General features: G+C 33.5%; 3 protein-coding genes across 11 annotated transcripts; 2 read left to right on the plus strand and 1 right to left on the minus strand.

Moving 5' to 3' along the window:
• The first annotated feature begins 576 nt into the window (after positions 1 to 576).
• On the plus strand, positions 577 to 3,450 carry LOC7491066 (uncharacterized). 8 transcript variants are annotated; one of them, XR_002979255.2, is made up of 5 exons: positions 577 to 975; positions 1,412 to 1,657; positions 2,532 to 2,595; positions 2,809 to 2,885; positions 3,130 to 3,450. XR_002979255.2 is itself a non-coding variant. In XM_024591017.2 (5 exons), exons 1-4 carry the CDS (start codon positions 781 to 783, stop codon positions 2,852 to 2,854), a joined length of 564 nt encoding a protein of 187 aa, XP_024446785.1. In that variant the 5' UTR covers positions 577 to 780; the 3' UTR covers positions 2,855 to 2,885; positions 3,130 to 3,450. The 8 variants fall into 8 exon arrangements, 6 of the variants coding, with proteins under 6 accessions (XP_024446785.1, XP_002325440.2, XP_052305520.1 ...); XR_002979254.2 differs by having other exon boundaries at positions 2,851 to 2,885; XM_024591017.2 differs by having other exon boundaries at positions 1,412 to 1,670.
• LOC7459188 (uncharacterized) lies at positions 3,044 to 5,685 on the minus strand. The gene is made up of 3 exons (XM_002325830.4): positions 4,884 to 5,685; positions 3,445 to 4,587; positions 3,044 to 3,352 (listed from the first exon to the last, which is right to left on the minus strand). The coding sequence occupies exons 1-3, from the start codon at positions 4,968 to 4,970 to the stop codon at positions 3,218 to 3,220; spliced, it is 1,365 nt and encodes a 454-aa protein (XP_002325866.2). The 5' UTR covers positions 4,971 to 5,685; the 3' UTR covers positions 3,044 to 3,217.
• A 13,369-nt stretch (positions 5,686 to 19,054) lies between these two features.
• On the plus strand, positions 19,055 to 22,700 carry LOC7459189 (cyclic dof factor 3). Of its 2 annotated transcripts, none has more exons than XM_002325405.4 (2): positions 19,055 to 19,294; positions 20,714 to 22,700. In XM_002325405.4, exons 1-2 carry the CDS (start codon positions 19,202 to 19,204, stop codon positions 22,100 to 22,102), a joined length of 1,482 nt encoding a protein of 493 aa, XP_002325441.2. In that variant the 5' UTR covers positions 19,055 to 19,201; the 3' UTR covers positions 22,103 to 22,700. The 2 variants fall into 2 exon arrangements, with proteins under 2 accessions (XP_002325441.2, XP_024446888.1); XM_024591120.2 differs by having other exon boundaries at positions 19,058 to 19,294; positions 20,719 to 22,700.
• The last annotated feature ends 437 nt before the right edge of the window (positions 22,701 to 23,137 follow it).

Consider the following 23,137-nt stretch of genomic DNA (forward strand, 5'->3'; position numbering starts at 1 on the left):
GAATTACGTAAGATAATATTTTAATTATAAATTATGAATGATAATTTTTTTATTTTAAGGATTTAAAGGTTTTTTATTAATTAAAATGAATAATGATAAACTAAGTGTTAGTGCATATAAAATTTAAAATTTTAATATAATTTTTTAAACTACAATAAAAAAAAATAAACTCACGAAAAAACTTTAAAGGTATTTTGCAATTAATAAAATGTCAAATGTTAGCGCTCATATAAAATTAATAATGAAAATTATATTTTTTTAAAATTATAATGTGTAATTATAATTTAGATCAAATTATAAATGCTAAGAGTAATTTTCCAAGAAAAAAAAAGACTTGTAAAGTATTTTCTTCTTTTAATAAAAAACACAATTTGTCTAAAGCGAACTTTTTTATCTATAAAACTTACATTTAGTTTACTTTTAAAGGTTTGAAAGATTTACTCATAAAAAACTTAGTTTTTTTATTATAAATATTTTCAAAAGATAAATAATGCAAGACGTTTTGGGCCCCATAGGCTTAAGTTTTGTATTGAAATTCAAACTCACGACCCATATATAAAATAGGATCTCATTTCACCCACCAAACTTTTCGAGCTCTTTGCATCGTTAACAACGAACGAGAGGTACACAAGCTCATAAAAGTTAAAAAGAAACACCACAAAACAGAATCGATTTCTCCAAAGTTTTGAGTTTTGGATCTCTTATAATTTGATAATTCTAAACATAATAGCTCTGTATTATCTTCTTGATTTAATTTCTTAATTTGTATTTTGGGGTTCAATGGGTTCTACAATTAGAATTGGGTCATCAATTCTCTTGCCCATTTCTTCTTCTTCTTCTTCACCAAAATCATCAAATATACTGAGGAATGATAAGATTGGATATGGGTTTCAATTCAGTGGAAATGGGTGCATCACAAAAATCTCTGCCATCACTCCTAATGGCTCTGTTTTTCCTTCTGCTTCTTCTCATGGGGTTAGTTCCTTTTTGCTTTCTTTGTTTTATTTTCGGGTACATGTTTCTTTTGGAAACTGTATTGGAATGTAGGTGATCACTTATTATTATTATGTTATTTTCTTCTGTGTATTAACAAATTTTGGCATGACTGCTGTTGTGCACCTGCATTTCTCAATTCATAAAATGAGAGAGCAACCAATGTCTAGGCTTGTGTAAGGATTTATAGAAAGGTATAATGTAGAAGTAAATAAATAAGGGTGTGCTAAAAAAAATAATGGATTTATCAATTTTACTCCCAGAATAATAAAAAGATATTAAATGATTTTGCTGGTATATTTTCCTATACGTGAAATGAGATTCATGGGTGTGCTAATTATTGTCGAGCAGTCAATTTTTCATCTTCATGTGTTTTTCAATGCACGAGTTCCTCAGGAATTGTTGTTTGATGTTTTAGGAGTCAAGTTCAATGGGAGATGTGCATAGAAGAAGAAGCAGTCTTGAATCTCTGTTTTGTTACGATAAGCCTATACCAGAGGAGAGAATTGAGGAGCCCGTAGGTGTTTCGTTGGCTGCAAAAGTAATTGGAGATAATCCTCGGTGCACTGATTGCCAAGCCAAAGGCGCTGTTCTCTGCACCACATGCTCTGGTTCTGGCTTATATGTTGACTCTATAATGGAAAGCCAGGGCATCATTGTCAAGGTCAGGTGCTTAGGTAATTTTTCTTTCGCTTCATAGTGCATGTTCTAACAATTTTCTTTTTCAAAAAGTAATCGCTTATTTTTCATGTGAAATTTATTTAGTTGACTATCGTCAAGATCATGCTGAATAGTAACTGTTAATTGGTCACTAGCTATTGGTGAAACCATTTTATTGTTATGGCAAACTATGGTCATCATCAAAGCCTACATTTTTTACAAATTGAACAATGTGCTTACTTTCTGAGCTAATTGGCCAAGTCAATTACTATTTTGTTTGTTTTATGGAGTTAATTATCCGCATGTCACAAGTCTTTTTTCTGGAAATTAATAATTTTGTATTTCAAGAAAGTGCAATGTACTTTTTTCTGGCTCGTGCAAGCCCTTTATGCTTAGGCTCAGCAGGACCTTTTCAGTGTGTCATCAGCCCGTTATGTAGGGCAAGTTTACTGAGTAGAATTGATTCTGATGTAATGCTACTATAAAAGAAAACTTGTTTACCGCCATACCATCGACAATTATTTCTTGTGATGAGATCCCTTTCCGCAAAATAGCTCAATTAGTTACCACTTTAGGGCTCCTTTTTTTCACCATTCACCTTAGCTTATAAATTTTGATGTCTATTCATGTTTGTTGTTAACTTCAACTCACCAAGAGGATATGTTGTAGTGAGTATACATTAGAGTATCTCTGTACATATTTGGGAAGTAGTAAACGTTGACTAGCTTGGCCTGTAGTCGTCCATGAGGCTTGGTCTTGTGGTATGATCGCTGCATGCTACTTCAGAACAGTAGCATGGTAGCTGATTGTTGGTTATCTTCATCTGCTGTGTTATATTTCGCAAAGAAAATGATCCTATGGTACATTTGGTTTTGTAGGTTGTGGTGGGACAGGGAACATCATGTGCTCAGAATGTGGTGGCCTAGGTCATCTTGGACCCAAGTAACTTTTGTGTTTTTCTTTCTCAGTGCATTTTGTTGTACCCTTCTTTGATGTTAGCACTTGCAGGTTGTCATAGTTTTTGTAGTCATGTAGCCTCGCATTACTGTATTAAATTTTTGTGTATTTGACTTCTTCATTTCTCAATGGCATTCTTCGTCTATAGTTTATTCTTCTTGATCTTTTGAATTGTAATGATCTGTTTTCACTATATAGGAAAGCTTCTGATTTTACTGTTTCCATTTCCCTTCCATTCAGTTGATGCAACAATGGAGATGCATTCATTTGCCTTGGTAAGTATTGCAAATGGAGCTTGAAACATATGCAGTTAAAAGAGTTTCTTAACATGATTACTCTTGAGATCAAAATTTGGTAGATATGATTTGCACTGCCTTGGAATTTGATCCTCTGTGACCTGAGATCTGCTGTCTGGAGTGTGACCATATTAATCTTGCACGAACAATCAAAAATTTGTAATTATAATGTTTTCACAGAATCACATGCCTTTTAACATCAATTGATGTTGCTCTAGTGTAGGTGGTGTGTCTGGTCGTGTTTCAAATTTTCAATCTAAAACAATGAATCTGGAGTCAGCAAGCGAGATGAAGTTAGCTTCAGATGATTGTTAAGCTCCACGTCTCTGAAATTCTTGAATGCGAAATAGTATAGTTGGGTCAAGCCGTGGGTTCTCTGGGTTCTCTGTGTAAGCAATGTAGTAAGCTGCAACACATGATTGTTGCCATGCCATTGCTATCCGACACTGCAAGCAAAAAAAATCGTCATCGAACTTTGTGAGTTTCCAAGTACTGTTGTAAGAAATGTTTACAATACTAAAGATAGCTGATCTCTTACCATGAAGTAGCCAATCAGGAATGCATAGATTGACACTTCTGTAGCATAGCTCTTGTGAACGGCAAATGTCCATGTTCCTCCAACCAGGGTGCATATCGCACCTCCTGCCATCCCACAAAGAAAACAGAAAGACCCTGTCAGATCTCTGTCAATTATAGGCTCCAACCCAACTCTCCTGAGCATCTCCCATGTGTCCATGGATGCCTGCACAAACCCCTTATTATAAACCCCTACTTGCACAAGACCCCACCGATTCCCATAGTTAACTAGTGTTGCAGCAACAGCAGAATAACAATTAGCACAGGAAAACAAGAACTCGTCTGTGCCCCCTGCAATCAAACTAATTGCTCGGGCTGAACCACGGATTACGGTAATTATCGGCACAAGGACTGAGCTGATGCACACACTTCCCATTGAATATTTGATTGTGTCCCGTAAAGCTATTCTCGAGTCCATATCTGCCCCAGATGCAAAGTGTAGGTACTTGATGCGTGCAATTGTAACTTGCAGTGTGTTTTTCATCACTTGCGTACTCCATGCCAGGCTCGCAAGGATCACCAAAATGAACGAAGTGTCTATCACAGTTCCAACAGCAGTGGCTCCGCCAATCCCAGATACCAAGAAACAGGAATACAAAATGCTTAGGATGATTGAGAGGTTGATTAATGTGGTGGTCTTGGCAGGAGGGGAAGCAGCAGTAACTGACAAAACCTTGGTGGCATAATCGAATCGAGGATTCACCCAACAAGCATAAAGGGATAGAATCAGGGCAAGAACTATAGCAATGACGCCTATTGTTAAACTTGCAGTAGAGCTAATTAATACAAACAGCACGCCTACTGCACAGGTTAGCAAGGGGCTAAGCCAGAAGGCTGCTCTCAGGGCTCTTGAAGGGTTGCGGAAAGTGAACCATTGCCATGTGAAAGCCACAATCCCAGCGCATGCTGTTGCAGCAAGGAGTGGAGGATACCACTTCTTAGGGTGAAAATGGTGGCTGTGGGAGGAGAGGAGGCCACGGATGGCGAGGCAGATTACTAGTATCGCGATTAGGAGGATGTGAACAAAGAAGAGGGCTCGAAAGAGCCTCTGGACTAATAGCCCCGCCACCGTCGCGGTTTCAATCTGGACGCTTGATTCTTGAACCTGCAAAAATAACAAAGCGAGTTGGTAGATAATAATTTTGTAGAGTCAACTCACAGTATGTGCTGCTCAAGAAGAATAAAAAAATGAATGATCAAAACAATGGAGTAGTTAAAAAGACTAAAAACAAGAAATAAAGAATCAATAAAGACTATTAGAGAGAGAGGATGTTGAAGACAAAGAAAGATGATAAATTATTAAACCTTGGGAATTCTTGACTATTTTGATAGAGAAGGAGAATGGGTGAAGAAAACAAAATCAAGAGATTGACTTGAGGTAGGAGGAGGAGGAGAAAGAACCTTGATGGGGATTATGGATGGAGGTTTTCCCTCTTGATCTTGAATGTGGAAGTTCTGCACATTAATACCTGTAGCTGCAGCATTCATTTCGTTGGATCTTTCCTTTGATTGCTACACCTCAATGATTATTCTGAATCTAATTCTCAAATTCTTGGTCTTTCGTTGTTTAAAACAAATAACTTCTGGGGTTCTAATTTCTTTCTTCCACTTTCTTGGCAGCCACGATTCACAAAAATCTTTGTCCTATCGCTCTTGTTCAAGTGTTCCTAGCAAATCATGATCGTATGAAGTTCTATAAGAAACTGTCCAAGTCCTTCTCCTTCACATTTCCACTGGATCTGACACGTATTTAACCTTGTGCATGAGTTTTGGCTTTGATGATGTGGTGCAACGACGTGGAAGGTAGAGAGGGTGAGGGATAGATAGGTCAACAGAAGTGACTTGTGGAAGAGGGTCTCTTCTCTCTAGGTCTATGCTGGTTCTCGTGACGCAGTTAGCTTTGCACAAGAAAGAAAAGAGAAAAGTAGAGATAAATGGACAACTGTTTCTTGATGAGAAGAGAGGTGTTTGGTAGGCTTAAATGCTGACCAATTTTGGGCTTCTGTTATCATTTGATCAGTGTGTAATGGTTAACCTACAAATACTGCAGATATCGCATTACCAAGATAACCAAGATTCAAGGTAGCACGATCTTGATGTGTCTTCACTGGGAAATAAGTGGAAGAAGATTCAAAATCTTTCTTGAAGCCCAAGCGACGTTAGGCTACACGACGAAGGAAATCTCCCCGTTTTCCAAGCCTTAGCACTCTCCTTCCGAAGTTGGAAGAGTAGAAATGTTAAATATTATCAAGTGCAGAGGGCGCAAATTAGCAAGTGCATGCTGCATGTAGATAACGACTGTTAACCAACCAAATAAACAAACAAGTCAATTGCGTTAGGTGGGATGACTAAGGATTAGTTAGGGGAACAAGAAAGCTGCTCGACAATCTTTCAAATTATAAAATACACATTCTCCATGCTTTTGCAGAGGAGAGTTCAAACACAGATAGATTAGCGCGCAATCAAATTTGAGCTGCAGTATAATGATTTTGGACTTGTTTTCTTAAAATGAATTATTGATTTCTAGGGAGGCCTATTGGTTTTCTTCCACATATTTATATAGATATAGATATGGTTCCTTCCATGATTCAAAGTGTTTGCCATGCACAACAAATATAATTATACTAGCATATAGGCCCACGTTCCGCAGCGGATCAATAATAATTTTTTTAAAAAATATAAAACAAATATAAAAAGTATAGAGTGCTAAATTAAAGAGCGTTGAGTCTGGCTACGAGCCAGACATGATAGCCTTGGGTATGGCTCGATAGCCAAACGCAATTGCCTCCCAAATGGAGTCTAGCTGCCGAGCCGAACTCAAGGAGCATTGGGTTCGACTAGACAGCCACATCCAAACTCTATTGGGTCTGGCGGACAAAACAATTGGGTTTGACAGCCTAGCTAGACCTATTTAGGTTTGGCCGCGTAGCCAGACCCAATATCCTTGGGTCTAGTGGGTAAGGCAATTGGGTCTAGCGACCTAGTCAGACCCATTTGCCTTGGGTCTAGCAGTGGAGCCAGACCTAATATCCTTGAGTTTGGTTGTAAAGCTAGACCCAAATACTATTGGGTTTGGCTGCCGAGTCGGACCACAAGGAGCCTTGGGTTTGGGGGAAATGACAGACCCAAAATCATTGGGTCCAGCTAGGCACTTAGACCCAAATGCTATTGGGTCTTGCCGCGGAGCCAGACCCAATATCCTTAGGTCTGGCTGCTGAGCGGGATACAATATCCTTGGGTCTAGCGGGCAACGTAATTGGCTCTGGCGGTGGAACCAGACTCATTTGCCTTGGCTCTGGCGGTGGAACCAGACCTAAATGCTATTGGGTTTGGCCACGGAGCCAGGCCCAATATCCTTAGGTTTGGTTGGCAAGGCAATTAGGTTTGGAGACCCAACCAGACCCAGTAACCTTGGGTCTAGCGGCCCAAATGCTATTGGGTCTTGCTACGATTTCAGACCCAATATTCTTGGGTTTGGCTGTGGAGCCACATCCAATATCCCTTGGGTAGGGCTGCCTAGTCAGACCCAATATCCTTGGGTTTGGCGAGAATGCCAGACCCAAAAGCATTAGGTGGCAGCCAAGTCAAACCCAATAGTATTTTTTGACTAAAAAAACAGCAAAGACAACGCCCTCTGGTGCTATAGTGTGGTCCATAGTGCTAACACTATATGTTTACAGTGTGGTACATAGTGCAAACACTATGTATACGGTACTTGCACAGTGTTTTTCCTTGGGTTTGGCTAGTGGCATTAGGTTTGGTGGCTACGCCAGACCCAACAACATTTTTTTTTACTAAAAACACAGAAAAGACAATGCTCCCATGACGCTACAGTGTTATTCACAGTGCAAACACTTTATTTACACAATACTTGCACATAAGTATTTTTCTCATGTTTTTAAATTATAGGATAATAGGCTAGTTTTGGTTGACTATTGAAGAACTTGTTGGTATGAACAAAAGACCCCCAGATCACAAGTCAAATAGAAGCATAAAGTTGGATTAACGTTCTCATCACCCTAGCGAGAGAGGTCTTTAGCTCTTTGCTATATCTATGATAATAATTAAGGCCTCTCTTGGTGACATTGCCTTCTCCATAGGGAGTGGCCGCCACCCCTCCCTTAGTTCAACAATTTCCACTGCGGATTGTGAACGAGGATAAAACAGTTCCGAGTCAATGGAAGTTTTGTAAGCGGTGACGATTGTTATGATTTTCTACATTGAGCTTGTGGCTGGAACATCACAGGGAGATCGACGCTGGTAGTGAATGGTTGTCGGATGATGGAGCAGTCGTGTTGCCCAACGACGAGTATGAGGATGCCACCCTCAATAAATAATAGACATATCCTTGAAAAAGAGAAAAAAAAAAACACTTTAAATTATGCAATGCTTTCAACATAACCAATAATCATGTGAATAGGCGCCGCATGGAACATGACAAAAGACAAATTGCAATCCTCTATAAAAACAACTCATTCAAATCCTGAAAACAATCAAATTACTTTTTATATTACTTTTATTATTATTATTATTATTAATGTTGATGTTGGGCCGGTTTGCGCGCACTTTGACTAATCCCACGGGCTCTGAAGTTAACGACCATGTAAGTCTCCAATAGCCATGAGATTTATGAGACTCGAACTAGTGACATTTAGGGAACAAATATAAGATCTGACCAGTGAGCTACACCCCTCAGGATTATTTCTATATCACTTTTACTCTCAAACTATCTTTATTTTTCTATTGATAAAATAATCACAGGTAAATACTAACAAATATTTTCACCGATAAAATTATTAAATCTGGTAGTGTTACTTATAAAAAAAAAACATTATTTTTTTATTATTTTGGATGAAAATCTTTAAAAATAGAAGAAAAATCCTTAAAAAATTGATATTAATTCTTTTATTGCATAATTAAGACTATCTATATTGTTGGTGGTATTTCTCTTGTTGATTTTAGTGATGCCTTCTTAGTTTTTTTTTTTTTTTTTATAAACCCTAAGTAGTTAAAGTTATTAAGGCTTGGTTGTGGCTCTTGGAATTGGGCCAAGCTAGAACTGAGACTAGACTATGGCCACCATCTATTGAATTAGCTCATGTGAGGAGCTGCAGCTTTGAGCAGACCCATGGAAGTATATATAACGACCTAGGATCCTTTCTGCCTTTCATCTCATGAAGGGACACGGATATAGGACATGGCTATAACTTTCGTTCAAATATATTTTATTTTGAAAAAATAACCAAAAAAACTCCTAAAATATCAATATAATCAATAATAATATATAATGAATCAAATAGAAAACTAAACACACAATCTATACATATGTTATCTATATTTACTTCAAAATTATAAATTAATTTGGAGATCTTATTATAATGGTGATGAAAAGATCACTAATAATATAATTTCTTGTTTTTTAAAATTTATAATGACTACTTATCTCCAATTTAATTTGGTGGTTTATGATACAAATATAATTTCTAATCTAGAAATAATAATTAAAATAGTATTTTTTAAATTAAAATACCTCTAATATGAAAATATGGTCATTTATACATTATATTATGCTATTAGCTACCATCATTTAAATAAAAATAAATTATCATAATAATTTATTTTAAAATATAAAATTTCCATTGAGTGGAGTGTTTTATCTCCTTAATTCCTAACACTTAAAATTACAATTATATCTTTTTTTTTATAATAAAACTTCATTTCAAAATACATCATCTAGCTTCATTTCTCAATGCATTTCTACCACATATCTCATGTATCCAAAATTTCTACTATTAATTTTATAAATTTCCTTTTATTTTTAGATATACTCCCTCCTTTAACTTCCAAAATTTAAAAATTAATATTAATTTTTTTTTATTAAACTCATTTAAATATATCAAGACGATGTGGAGGGTCCATCATCAAATTATTAAGAGAAGATATTTAAGTTTGATTAACGAATTATTCGAAGATTTACCTACCTATTAATTAAAAAAAACACATTAAATTATATAAAGACATAAGTCTATTCAAGAAAGGTATTCTAAATGAATGAGAAAAATATCACTCCTCTCCTTTTTTTTTTTTCTCTCCCTCTCTTCTTTTTTTCTCAGCAAAATCCTCCTTTTAATCTCAAGTTGAGCCTTCACCAGCTAAAAGAAGCCGATGACAACCCCTTTTTGTTATTGTTTTTTTTTTTTTTCATGGTTGAAAATTTCTTATGTTTTTGTTTAAACTTCTCATATTATATTTATGTCTCATGAATAAAAGTTTGGAGATTGTATTTTGTTGTTTCAAAGAGATTAACATCTATTAATAATATTGAACCGTTAAAATTTTCATATCGATTAATTTTCTTTGATTTATCATAGTTAGGGGTGATTATTTTCAGTTCAGTTCGGTTTTTATAAAAAAAATAATCAAAGCGGGTTTTTTTTAAAAACCAAAACCGGTTTCAAACCGACCAGTTTCGGTTTGGTTATTTTAGAAAAAAACTGATTTGGCTCGGTTTTTCCGGTTTGACTCGGTTTTTTTTCGGTTTGGGTTTGGTTTGATTTTTTCAGTTTCAGGCTTATAAAACCAAAACCGAACCGAACCGGTTGATTTTTTAAAAATTCTAATTGTTTTTTTTTGTTTTTTGGTTTTCTCGGTTTAATTGGTTTTTCGGTTTTTTTCTCACCCCTAATCATAGGAAGTCTATTTAAGTGCATAATTTGGAAAAAAAAATGATTTTTTAATAAATCTTGATTATAAAAATTCTAAAAAAATTATTTTTTTGTTGGATTAGATGTTGTTTAGAAATGAAAAAACTATAATTCGTCAATACGGTGGAAGATTTTTTTTGGATATATTCTTTTGTAATAAATTCTTGTTTTCATTTTTTAAAACTGAGTAATGTAAATGTACTAGTTCGTTATACATCAATTTTATATTAATGAAATCAATGTGTTTCTCAAAAACAAATAAAAAAAAAATAACAACTGTTATAGTGACAATTGGACGCCAGCTTCCCTCCACAGCAAGAACCCTCTCCAACAAGATCTACCACAGTACACTTCCATGCCTTTTTATCATTCCCATGCATTCTCACCTCTCACAATGCCCTCCTTCACCATTAACAACTTTTACTGCCTTTCTCCCTTCCTTCACTACCCAACTTCCCGTCCAAAACTTCCCCTTTCCTTTTCTTCTAATTCAATGAAACGGGCATCAAAATTTTCATGATCTCATTCATGGCGGCCCCAATATACTCTTCTCTCCATTATACAACCCAACAAAACTAACCACGCTTATTGCTAGATACAACCCTTTGATTAAGTTAAACATGCTGAAAGACCTCAAACCATATCTAGCAACATTTGCTTATTTTGATATCAGCATCTAGAGGTGATACAAAGAAGCTAATACGTGTGATGAAGGCATTGTACCATGCATCCAGGGAATTACTATCTGATTCATGTGGATGCTGATGCTCCAGAAAAAGAGCATAGAGAAATAGCTGAATTTGTGTCTAGTTATTCAGTTTTTGGCTCTGTGGGGAATGTCTAGTGATCCAGCTTGCTACTACACTCCATGCAGTGTCAATATTATTGAGGTCTTGCAAATGAAACTGGATCATTAATCTTAGCGCCTCTCATTATCCCCTGATAACCCAAGATAGTATGGTGAGTGTCCCCCTTTATTTTCGTTTTATTTACATTATCCTATTTGTGTCCACCATAACTTTTTTTTTTTTTTTATAGTGTTAGGAATTGTGATAGCGGTTATTTTTTGAAATGTTTTTGCCTAGAAATATATCAAAATAATACATATTCTTTTTAAAAAAATGTTATTTTTGATATCAGCACATCAAAACGATCCAAAATCATAAAAAAATTAATTGAATTAAAAAATAAAAATTTTAAAAATGCTTTTTAAATACAAAAACAAACACTCTAAATTCTGTTGTTTTTTCTTCTTGTTTTGTTTTGATTGTGTCACTTATTTGTGTTATCAGATCTTCATCTAGGCTAGGCCAAAATGGTTATTTGTGTTATCAGATCTCAGTCTACCAATAATGGCCTACATGGTTGTTGGCCCGATCCAATGACCATATTAATTATTTTAGTTGTTGCATGCAGCTGCCACGGGGGAGGGGGAAGAAGAAGAAAAAGGGGTGAAGGTTACCTGGCATGGGGGTTGTTGTTGATGGTCTAGGAGGACCGATGTAAGGATGGTGGTGGATGCTAGAGAGGCCATGGTGGAGGGAAAAAAAACTTGTTGTAGCGTGACCGTTGTTGGAAGGGCTACGGGTGGCCAGCTGGTGGTTGTGCTGGCAAATCATGGTGAAGCTGGTAATGAATAAGTCGGTGGTGAGATGGTTGGTGGATGAAGAAGCGGCAGAGAGAGAGAGAGAATAAAATTGCCAGAAAAAATAGGGAAGAGATAATTTTTTGCCAACTTTGCACACTGATTTCTTAATGCCTGATGTTTGGAATCCACCTTTATTTATAGAGGGTGGAGGAGGGACATTTTGCTTTTACTAGTATCAAATCTTGGCCCTTGATTCCAACTGGAAGGATCCTAACCGTTGGTTCAAAGTTGTCATCATGAACTATCAAATTTTTATTGTTAAAGGCTATTTGTGTTGGCCTCTTTGGGCTAGCGTCACGGCCATTGTGGTGTCAATGAACCGGAAAGAGCTATATCGGGGTATGATCAAATGTTAGGCCATTATTGTGGTATATGGTGTGTCAAATTTGGTGAAGAGAAGAAGTATTAAATGCTCTGAAAATGTGGCCACCCATTCAGCTTTTGGATGGAAAAAAAGGAGATGATGAGCAGTAACTAGACGACACATCGTCTAGTATGTTCCTCTTCTTTTCTTTTCTTTTCTTTTTTTCTTTTCAAAATGGTGTCGTTTTGGACTCTTTATGGTTTTAATTTAGGGATTTGGCCAAAGTTTAATTTGGTCCTCCGACTTTTAATTTCTTCAATTAAACCTCTAATTGACCTTAAACTTTCAATTTTATGCAATTTTACCCATGTTCAACTTTAATGTTAGTTTTGAATTTCAGAAATTTTTCATTTTAGTCCTTGGGCTTGGATTTATGTAAATTAACTCTTAATTAACCATTAAACTTTCTGATTTCTTCAATTTCACCACTGATTTCAATCGAGTCCATAGAGTTTGATGCCTTTTTCAAAATGATCCTTGACTGTAAATTTCTTTAATTTAACCCTTAATTGACCCCAAACTTTCAATTCTCTTTAATTTTTCCCTTGATTTAAATTGTCTTTGTAAAAATTAAGTTTCATCTTCTAAAATTTTAATCTTTTCAATTAAGCCCAAATTAGGCTCTCAAACTTAATTTTTTACTAATTAAGTCCTTAATAAAATTAATTTGACCTATTTAAAGTATAATTAAGTCCATGCACTTAATTAAAACCTTTAATTTGACCCAAATTAATTCTTAAATATAATTAAACTTTTAATTTAGCCCATGATTAAATCAAATTGGCCTATTAAAAATCTAATTATGTCATTGGGCTTAATTTTTATGCAGATTCATCTGATAATAATTTAATTTGACTTTGAATTTGCATTGTCTTTTCAGTTTTGGGTACAATGGAGTACAATTAAGCTCCTAATTCATTCAAAATTGCAGCTTGATCTTTCTTTATATTTGAAATCATCTCAGCTTGCTTTTGCCAAAGTACTAGTCTTCTTGCTATTATTATTTATTTTGATTGATTTTTTATTATTCTTATTTTTTTTATTTAAAAGGAAAAGGAGTAAATTTTAGGGAATAACCCAAAATAGGTTATGATAGGAGAGGTAAGATTAAATGAAAGAAAAGTGTTATGGTATAAAGTATGTAAGAAATAAAACATTAGTGGGGCAAAAAGGAAATATGAAATAATAGGGGTAAATATGCAAATAATAAGAAATTTGGTATATAAATACCCAATTTTTTCTTTCATGGTCAGTGTTTCTTCATGCTTAGAAGCGAGGAATCACTTTTTTTTACTCATTTTCTACTAAATTACATCAAAGAAAGAGGTGTAATTAGGGTAGTTAATGTATAATTAGGAATAAAAAATGGGTGATTAAGAGTTTGTAGGGTTATTTTGGAGAGAAAAATCAAAAGTTAAGGTTTAAGGAGGAAGAGAATAGAACTTGGAATTTTCTTGTATTCCATCATTGAAACATCATTCAATTGATGAGGTCATGTATCTATCCAATGTGATTAATTGTTTTGATTTTATATTTTGATGAAGAAAAGCAATTGTTAATATTATATGGGGATTTGTAGGGATTTGTGATGTGAATTGTTGTAATGATGCATTTTATGATTGAATGATATTTACAAGCATGAAATAAGATTGGTTAATTTAAAAAAAAATGAAAGAAACAAATCTGCCCCCTTTAATGGGCATATTCGACAAAGAGGAAGAAATTGGGGAAAATTGGAGAATTAATACAATTGATTAAAATTGTGTTAAATAACATGTGTATAAATGTAAATAGAAGGAAATGATGAGACTTCATAAAAAAAAAAAAAGTAATCCTTCTATACCCTCTCCAATGGTTTCGGTCAATTACCAAAAAGAGGAGAGTTTGAGTTGTTAATGTGGAGAAACATGTTTACATGGATTTGTTGACTTGTTCTAGGATTTTTGTTTTTTTAAAAATGTAAATAATCAAAAGGAAATTTTACTCCTTTTATGAACAATGAATTCGGCTAAGCATATATTTGAATATTGAGTTTGGTTAAATTAAGAGATATGGAAATCATATTGAGTTGTGATGATTTTGAAATGAAAATTTAAATGAAAAAGAAAACAACTATAAACAATATAAATGACAAGAACAAGGACATATTAATGTGAATAAGTGAGAAAATGAAATTTATATGGAAGATAAAGTTGATCCTTATGGTAAATGAATGATTAGTGATTTTTTTTTTTGGTATAGGAAAGGCTACGAGACCCAATCAACAGCAAGGGACCACATTACGTGCACAAACATCAGGTAAGTGCTCGTCACCTTCTAGAAATTTATTAGTGTTTTGATCATTAGTTACAAATATCTTTAATTATATCCATGTTAAATAAAAAAGATATGAGTAATAAATTGTAGAAACTAATCTTTGGTTAACTAGATTCATGCCCTACTTACTAGGCGGATTGAGAAACTAATCCCTGATTAATTGGGTTAGTGCCCTGCTTACTGGGCGAATGGAGAAATTAATCTCTGGTTAATGAGATTGGTGCCCTGTTTACCAGGCGAAGTGAGGAATTAAATTCCTAGTTAATAGGATTAGTCTCGTGGCTATTAGGCGGATTGAGAAAACTGATTTCCTAGATAATGGTATCCGTGACCTAGGTATGGAGTTAAAGTCCCATTGAATGATAAATTGAAAAAACTAAATCCCGGAATGATGGGTTAGTACCCAAAGTGTTGGACAATTTAAATAATTTAGATAATTTAGTGATAAAATAAATATAGGAATGAACTAATGATGAATTTCAACATGTCTGATGTTTTTGTTATAAATGGTATTGAATAAAGAAGAAAAAAGATTATATGAATACTTGAGTATATACATGTGTAGGCCATAGAGATAAATCATCATTGATTATAACATAGATTTCACCTAATATAATTATGTAATAAATTTTCAGGTACCTTACATCGTCATGTTGATTACGATTGCCATAGATTTATGTCTTTTGCTTAAATTATATGATGTAATTATAGAGTAAATTAGTATTTTGTTTTAATATAATTTTGTAACATAATTATGCTTACTTATCAAATATAATTAAGGATGATGTACTTTTATGTATATATCAACTTACTCGATTGTGATTCATGTTTTTGTAATGCTTCTTTACTTTCACTTCTCAAGTATTTTTTTCCATTAGTTGTTATAGTGAAAATTGCTATTTCTTGATTTTATTGAATGAATGTTGAAGATAATGAGATATTGATGTGATGACTAAATTGAGATAGTCCTGAATGGTGGGATTAGTATCATATTAATTGATGTCGGTTGTGATATTATTGAATTGATAACTTGGTATTGATAATATAAAAAAAACTCTGCTGAAATTTGATTATATATATATATATATATATATATATATATATATAAATTAAGGTCATTACAATCTCAACTAAACAACACGAAAAGTGTAAAATTTCAAATTAGATCTTTTATTTAGTAGAAATTGGTAGAGTCGGTCATTCGACACATGAATATCCTCAAATTAGATCTATAAGATTATTTTTCTTGTTATTTAATTATTTTTCTAGTTAATTTTGTATTTTAATTATTTTTTCTATTTAACTTTGAATTTTTTTACATGTGTTAGTTTTAAATCCTGTTATAAACAATTTATCTGTTGTTTTTAAGATCAAATTATTAATTTACAGGCTTTAGAAATATATCAGAACTTTTTCTAATTTTTTTTTTATAGTTTCATGATGTAATCTTTGAACTTAAAAACCCTAATTTTTATTCATGGAGGATAAGACATCCAAGAGGAATAATTTGTAATCCAACAACGTAAAAATGAGGACTTAACACTGACATATTTTGAAACCTTTCACTTTACTTAAATAGTAAGTATATGATCGAAAAAGGGAAAGAAGTACCATTACATTAAGAAATCGATTATTTGTGAACAATCTTTTCCTTTGCAAGCTAAGCTAGTGTTAAGATAATACGGTTTATAATTTTAAGGGGTGTAGCTTAACTGATTAGATTTTAAGTTTATTTTTAAAAGATCATCAATTCAAGTCCCACAAATTTCAGAGCCACTGGAGAGTTACATAGTTGTTAACTTTAGGACCCGTAAAATGAGTCGATATGCACGTAAACTGGCTCAAACACCTACATTAATAAAAAAAAATAACACGATTTGCCTTATCAAACATTGAACCGACCCAATTTGCATGCAAATTTCTAGGAATTGGACCCATTTGTTGCTGTAGTTTTGTTGCTACCTCCATGAGAACATCATCCACTGCACACTCCTGTGAATTTATTCAATTACAAAAAGAAAAAGAAAAAGGAAAAAGAAACGAAAAAGAGAGGTTCTTTTCTGTTTTATAATTTTCCTTGTTTAACGAGTACAAGAAGATCCAAGGGCCCTCCCTCCCTCACAGGAGCTAGCCGGCGAAGACTTTGAAGGCGGCGAGAAAAGCGAGTGCCTCGGGGGAGGGCCTCGTCTTTGTAAGTTTAAGCTCTTTTTTCGGGCCACAAACGAAAAGAAAAAAAGTTCCTTTTGCTTTTTTGCTTTTGTCTTTCTTTCTTGCGTCAGCTCCATCCATAGCCACTACATCTCTTGGCTGACTCGGATGCCAACTGTCACCAAATCCCATTTCCTTTTATGCCACCACTTTTCATGTTAGCGATGGCCATGGTACTCTTTCTTGTAAATCACCTCATTTATTTATTCTTTTTTTTTTTGGAATTATATAAGAAGTTTGACAGGAGTACTATCTTTTAGACTAACCTTATATCAGTTTAAATTATATATATATATATATATATATATATATATATATATATATATAAAAGAGGATTAATTTATCTTAAACTTTTTTTTAATTGTTATAGATGATGATATATTTATGTTTATGTTTTTGCTTGAAACTGTGAAAAAACCCATAAATATTAAATTAAAACAAATTATGTTGTTCAATTCAAAACAAATAAATATTAAAAGATAAAATTAAAAAAAATAAAAATAAAAAATCAAGAGCACAAGCCTGGGAAAACCCATGCTCCTTGGCCCTTTAATTTTTAATTTTTATTATTTTAGGAACGAATCACATGTTGTTTGCCCTACCTCATTTAAAAGAAAACAAAAATAGAAGGTGACATATTGCTTGCTGTGGTAAGCGACACGATAAATTTTGGTCATTTATGATTGCTGAAAACACCTAAATATTACTTTAAGGACCTAAAAACACCTATTTGGGAATTAAATTACTATTTAATCAGCTAAAAAAAAAACTCAACCTGAATCAAAATAAAATTCTAAAGCCTGATCTACTTTTTTGGGGCAAGAAAAATAAAAAAGAAGACCTAAATATAACTTTTCTAACCAAATAGAACCCACTAACACAAAAAACTACAATTGTTGTTGTTGAAAAATGAATATTTGTAAACCTTTTTTTTTTTTTCATTTTAATCCAACAACATTCTCTCTCTTTCTTACACGTAAGGACTCAAATGAAAGAAAAATAAAGTTTTCAACTTAATCATATAATTTCAAAACTTGAACAATGATTTTTGACAAAACATAAAGACAAAATATTTAGAAATGATGCTAACACATTTTCTTTAAAAGACTTTTAATTATTTCACTAATATAGTTTCTGCTTCTAATTTTCAATTATTCTAAGATAATAAAATTGAACCTTTTTTTTTTTTTTAGCTTGAGCACAAAAGACAAAAATATAATGATAAGATGACTTTTTGTAATTGAGATAATTACATGAAAAGATGTATAAAGAAATTATCAACTCTAAATCTCCAACAACACAATATTAGAAGTTCTAATTGAAAAGAAAAAAAATAGTGAGAGTGAAGAATCTACCCTCCTTTTTTTTATAAAAAGTAAATTACATGCTATATATTTTTTAATTTCAATCAAATTGAATTTTTTTTTTGGAGAAACCAAGCATTGATATTATGACGGGTTGCTTTTCAAGGCCTAAAATTTTTATAAAAATTAAATAAAAATAAATTATCGAGTATCAATCAACACAACATAAAAAATTAAATTGAAAAAAAAATTAATTCCTTTTAGTTTTGCTTTTTAATAATAATAGATAAACTCAAACACATAATCAACAAGACAACTTGTATTATTTTGTTTTCTTAGTTTATACATATAAAATAACCCAACACCCGATAACATTTAAGTAGACAAATAATAATAATAATAATAATACTCAGATAATCGTGATCGTGATGGCTTTTTCTCATTTCTATAAACTATCTTAAAACAATTTGAATATCTGAAAAAACAAAGAAAAACAAAATTTTTTTTTTTTTTTAAAAAATGAAACTTCTGATCCCTTCACCTTGGGACTTTTTCAAGGTGGATTAACTTGGACAGAGATTTGTGATTTTTTACTTTTAGTGATAGAAAGAATTGTTTTAGGCTGTGTTTGATATTGTGTTTTAAAAATATTTTTTATTTTTTATTTTTATTTTAAATTAATATGTTTTTAAATCATTTTAATGTACTGATATCAAAAATAATTTTTTTTTAAATATTATTTAAATATATTTTGAAATAAAAAACACTTTAAAAAGTAACCGCTACCACATTCCCAAACATACTAGCGGAATTTGATACCATGATTTAATTATATTTTTTAAATTTTAAATATTTTAATACATTAATATTAAAAATAAATTTAAAAATAAAAAATATTATTTTAATATATATTAAAGAATAAATATTTTAAAAGACAATATTAATCACACTCCCACCCCGTACAGTCCCCAACAATTACTTTATAAAGCTTATTACTCACTAAAAGGAAAAGAAAAGAAAAGAGAAAAGCCTATCCTTTTCCATCTCTCTCTTTCTCAATCTTTTTTGACATTCCTTTTGCTTTATATTGTTGTACTAATTTCTATATGGGTTTTGGTGTCACTATCACTGCTCTTCAAAGCTTGCAACTTTTATTTTGATACAGCAAAAAAACCATGAAGGGTGAGTCCAAAGATCCAGCTTTCAAGCTCTTTGGTAGAAAGATTCCGGTGCCTGACACTCAGTTTCCGGCCGAACCACTAGCCAAGGTACACCCACATCTATGTATATAACGATATTCCCATTTTGCATTTTTTATGTAGTTTTTGAAGAGGGTTTTTAGTTAAGTTTTATAGCTGAAAGTCTTGAGATTTTACCTCGGTTGTTGGATTTGTATTGGTTTGTGCACTAATATAATGTTTTAGGCTGTTTTTTGGTCTAGTTTGATACAAGAAGCAATGAGCTTGAGCTTAAATTAATCTTAAAATTAATATAATAGAGACTGTATTTTGTTGTTTCGTGTTATTGGTTTTTGGTTGAGTAAACACTGGAATGAAAAAGTGGTCATTTCTTGATGGGAAATACCGAAGGTCTTTGGTTTATAAGTTTTTGTAAGCCTTGTAGTTAAGAATAAAGGATGTCATCTGTTGTTTGTAGAAATATTGTTCTTGGGATATCGTGTTCGAAACGCAGGTTCTGTTTCCTCTGTTGTTCAAACGTGAAACTTCCTTTCCTCGTATGTTTTTCTCTTTTCATTTGTTCCTTCATTTGTTTATTTTTGAGAAGGCATTTACTTGTTTGAGGAATGATGTAAATATAAGTAAGAATTTTTGAAAAAATTGGGCCCAGAATTGTCTTTCGATGCCAGAAATTCAAGTTATTAATTTTATGTTTGTGTGATTTTAGCTCGATGATATACATCTTATTTCAAATTAGTACTTTCATTTCTGTTTTAACCGTGGACTGTAAATCGAAAGATGAAATTACTTTATCTAGGAAAATCTATGAAATATTGTTTTTCATCTTTTATAATGAGAAAAGCTTTGTGAAAATAGGTTGTATGTTGCATTTGATCTTCCTTGTTCATTTTGAATTAAATTCTGAAATATTTTCATATTGTGATCAGAATTAGTCATGTGATTCTGGTTTTCCAATTGACTGGTAGTGGGGCTAAAAACGAAAAATTCATCATACTTCTCCTGTTGCATCAAAAGTGATTTAATCATGGCAATCATACTCCCAACTGCTCCATTATTTTTTCTTGTAAGTTTAAAGCAGGTTGATTTTCAACTTTGTTTCCCATTCTTTGTATACTATCAAAAGTTGCCTTTTTTTAAATAAATATTCTTGTTTGTAAATCATGCTTTGATGTGATAACTGCATTTTTTGGTGGCTGAGCATGATCCCTTCAAGGCACGCTCATTTTATTTTATGATACAAGTCTGATGGAGGAAGAGAAGAAAGTAGCTGGAAAACTGGAAAAATTGATTAGTCTCGAGCGAACCAAATTCTCAAAATTTCCCCTCTTTATTCCTGGTTAAATTCTTTCAGCATAATGCTACTCCTTTTATTTGTAATGTGGTGAAGATATATAGGGCCCTTAATTCCATTTCAACTCTGCTAATCCATTTTTTCCCCTTAATTTTGCAATTCTATTCCGACTCTAATGTTCTTTTGTTTAATATCAGGGCAGCTGCAGTGACATAACAAAATTAGAAACTAAGGGTCCTAGTGAAGAAAACTCAGAAGAACCTGAAATGTTCTCTGCTTTAGGACAAGGTGAGGAAGAGATCCAAGCTGCAATGCAAGTGAATGAGACAGAAGTAATTGCTAAGCCTAAGGAAGGTCAGCTGGAGACTAATGGCACAGACAAAGAGAGAGTCTTCAAGAAGCCAGATAAAATTCTACCGTGTCCACGATGCAACTGTTTAGACACAAAATTCTGTTACTTCAATAACTACAATGTCAACCAACCGAGGCATTTCTGCAAGAATTGCCAAAGATATTGGACAGCTGGTGGAACAATGAGAAATGTTCCTATTGGTGCTGGCCGACGGAAGAATAAGCACTTAGCTACTCAATATCGTCAGATATTAGTATCTTCTGATGGAATGCCTATTGCCAGGATGGAAAACTCAGACTCAGCCGGTCACCAACTTTCATCATCTGTTGAATCTGCGACCACTTTGAGTCCCTCAACAGCAAATGGGACGGTTCTAAAATTTGGTCCTGAAGCACCTCTTTGTGATTCCATGGAGACCGTGCTTAATCTTGGAGACCCAAAAAGATATGTTGAGATGAGTTCAGTCAATTATCAAGATAATGGAGAGGAGCCGCCCTCATGTGGATCATCCAAGGCATCTTTCATTGTTTGTGAAAATGAATTGCCTGAAAATATTATGCAGGAGCAAGTTGATATGCCAGCATCTTCTAACAACCTCAGCGCTCCACATTCTCTGCTTTGTTATTCTGTTCCTTCATGGGTTTTTCCTTGGAATCCAGCTTGGAATAACGAAACTTCCATGGCTGCAGCTCAGTACTCCTCTGGCCAGGCTTGCATAACAAATGTTCCCACTCAAGTTCAATTGTGCCCCACACCAATGTTGGCAGTTCCCAGCATTTGTCCGCCCAACATTCCTTTGCAATTTGTACCTGCTTCTTATTGGGGTTGCATGCCCACATGGACTGCTGGAACTGGAAATGTACCACTGTGTGGATCGAATGGCTGCCTTACTCCATCATCCTCTACCACCACCAGTTATTGCTCGGGAAATGGCTCACCAAAATTAGGCAAGCATTCTAGAGATTCAAAATTTATGGATGAAGAAAAGACAGAAAAATGTATATTGGTTCCGAAAACTCTGAGAATTGATGACCCAAGCGAGGCTTCAAAGAGTCCTCTACGGGCTACATTTGGTCTCCCGCCTGCCCAGAAGGATCCCACATCAAAAGGTACTATATTCAAGAATTTTGAAACCAAAGCAGAAGGCTGTGGTCATGTATCTGATGCCACTAATGTACTGGAAGCAAACCCGGCAGCTCTTTCTCGCTCTCAAACCTTCCAGGAGAGTGGCTAAAGGACACCTGCTGAAATTTTGAACGGTGAACCTCACTCCCATGATCCTCTCTATGCATATCATGGGTACTTGGGCTTCCCTTCAATTTGCATGCAATTCCTGCTGATCTAATTCTGATTAAGCCTGAAAGACGAGTTCTTCGGAATCAAATGCTGGAATATAAGCAGGCGCTGTCAACACATATCTCTTCAAGTCAACATTGTATATAACAGGGGTTGTTAAATGAGTTGTTGTTATGGTCTGCAGCCTATCTAGATTCAACTAATACACTCATATGCCTCTTTTACTGCTTAGATTCAGCAGAAGAATAAGATGAAGCTCCGTCTTGTATGTGAATTAGAAGGCTAACCAATGTTTTCTGAAGCTGGAGGATCTTTTCTGAAATTCTGTAACTGTGTTCTTGTTGGCTATACCTCAACCACGTCGAGCGGAATGGTAAATCTCTTCCGGAGTTTGTAAAGACCAGTGATTTAGGACTTCATCTAAGGTTTCGACTTCTGTGTAAATTTGTTCCCAAGTTCTTTTAGCCTGCTAGGGTGTTATTAAACATGACGACTCCATAACATGGTACAGGGAGCAATCCTGGTTTCAAAGCAAATCACTCAGCCTACAACTGGTGTCCTCATGAATTGTTCCACTTAGTTTAAACCTGATTTAAAAATGATATGGTTTTGATTTTTTTTTTAAATATTAAAATGATATTTTGGATTGTACTCGATTAAACTAGGTTAAGATCAAGCTCTTGATCGAGTCTAATAATCTTGTTTTCTTGGTTTTTTATTTGTACAAAGAAAAACAAATAAATTATTAATGAGAAATGCATTATTTTTTTATTGAAATTATCTTATGATTAATGTAATTTTTTTTATTTTGATAACAAAAAATATTTTTTATTAGCAGCATATTTAATTGAATAAAAAGTAACAACAATTTGGAAAAATTCAAAAACTCTATAATGATTTGGAATAAAAAAAATGTATGTTTCTATTAAAAACTAAATTTTCTTATTCACTTTTTTTTAAAAAATTTTTACAA

Source organism: Populus trichocarpa, chromosome 19 (assembly GCF_000002775.5).
Source record: "Populus trichocarpa isolate Nisqually-1 chromosome 19, P.trichocarpa_v4.1, whole genome shotgun sequence".
NCBI classification, from domain to species: domain Eukaryota; kingdom Viridiplantae; phylum Streptophyta; class Magnoliopsida; order Malpighiales; family Salicaceae; genus Populus; species Populus trichocarpa.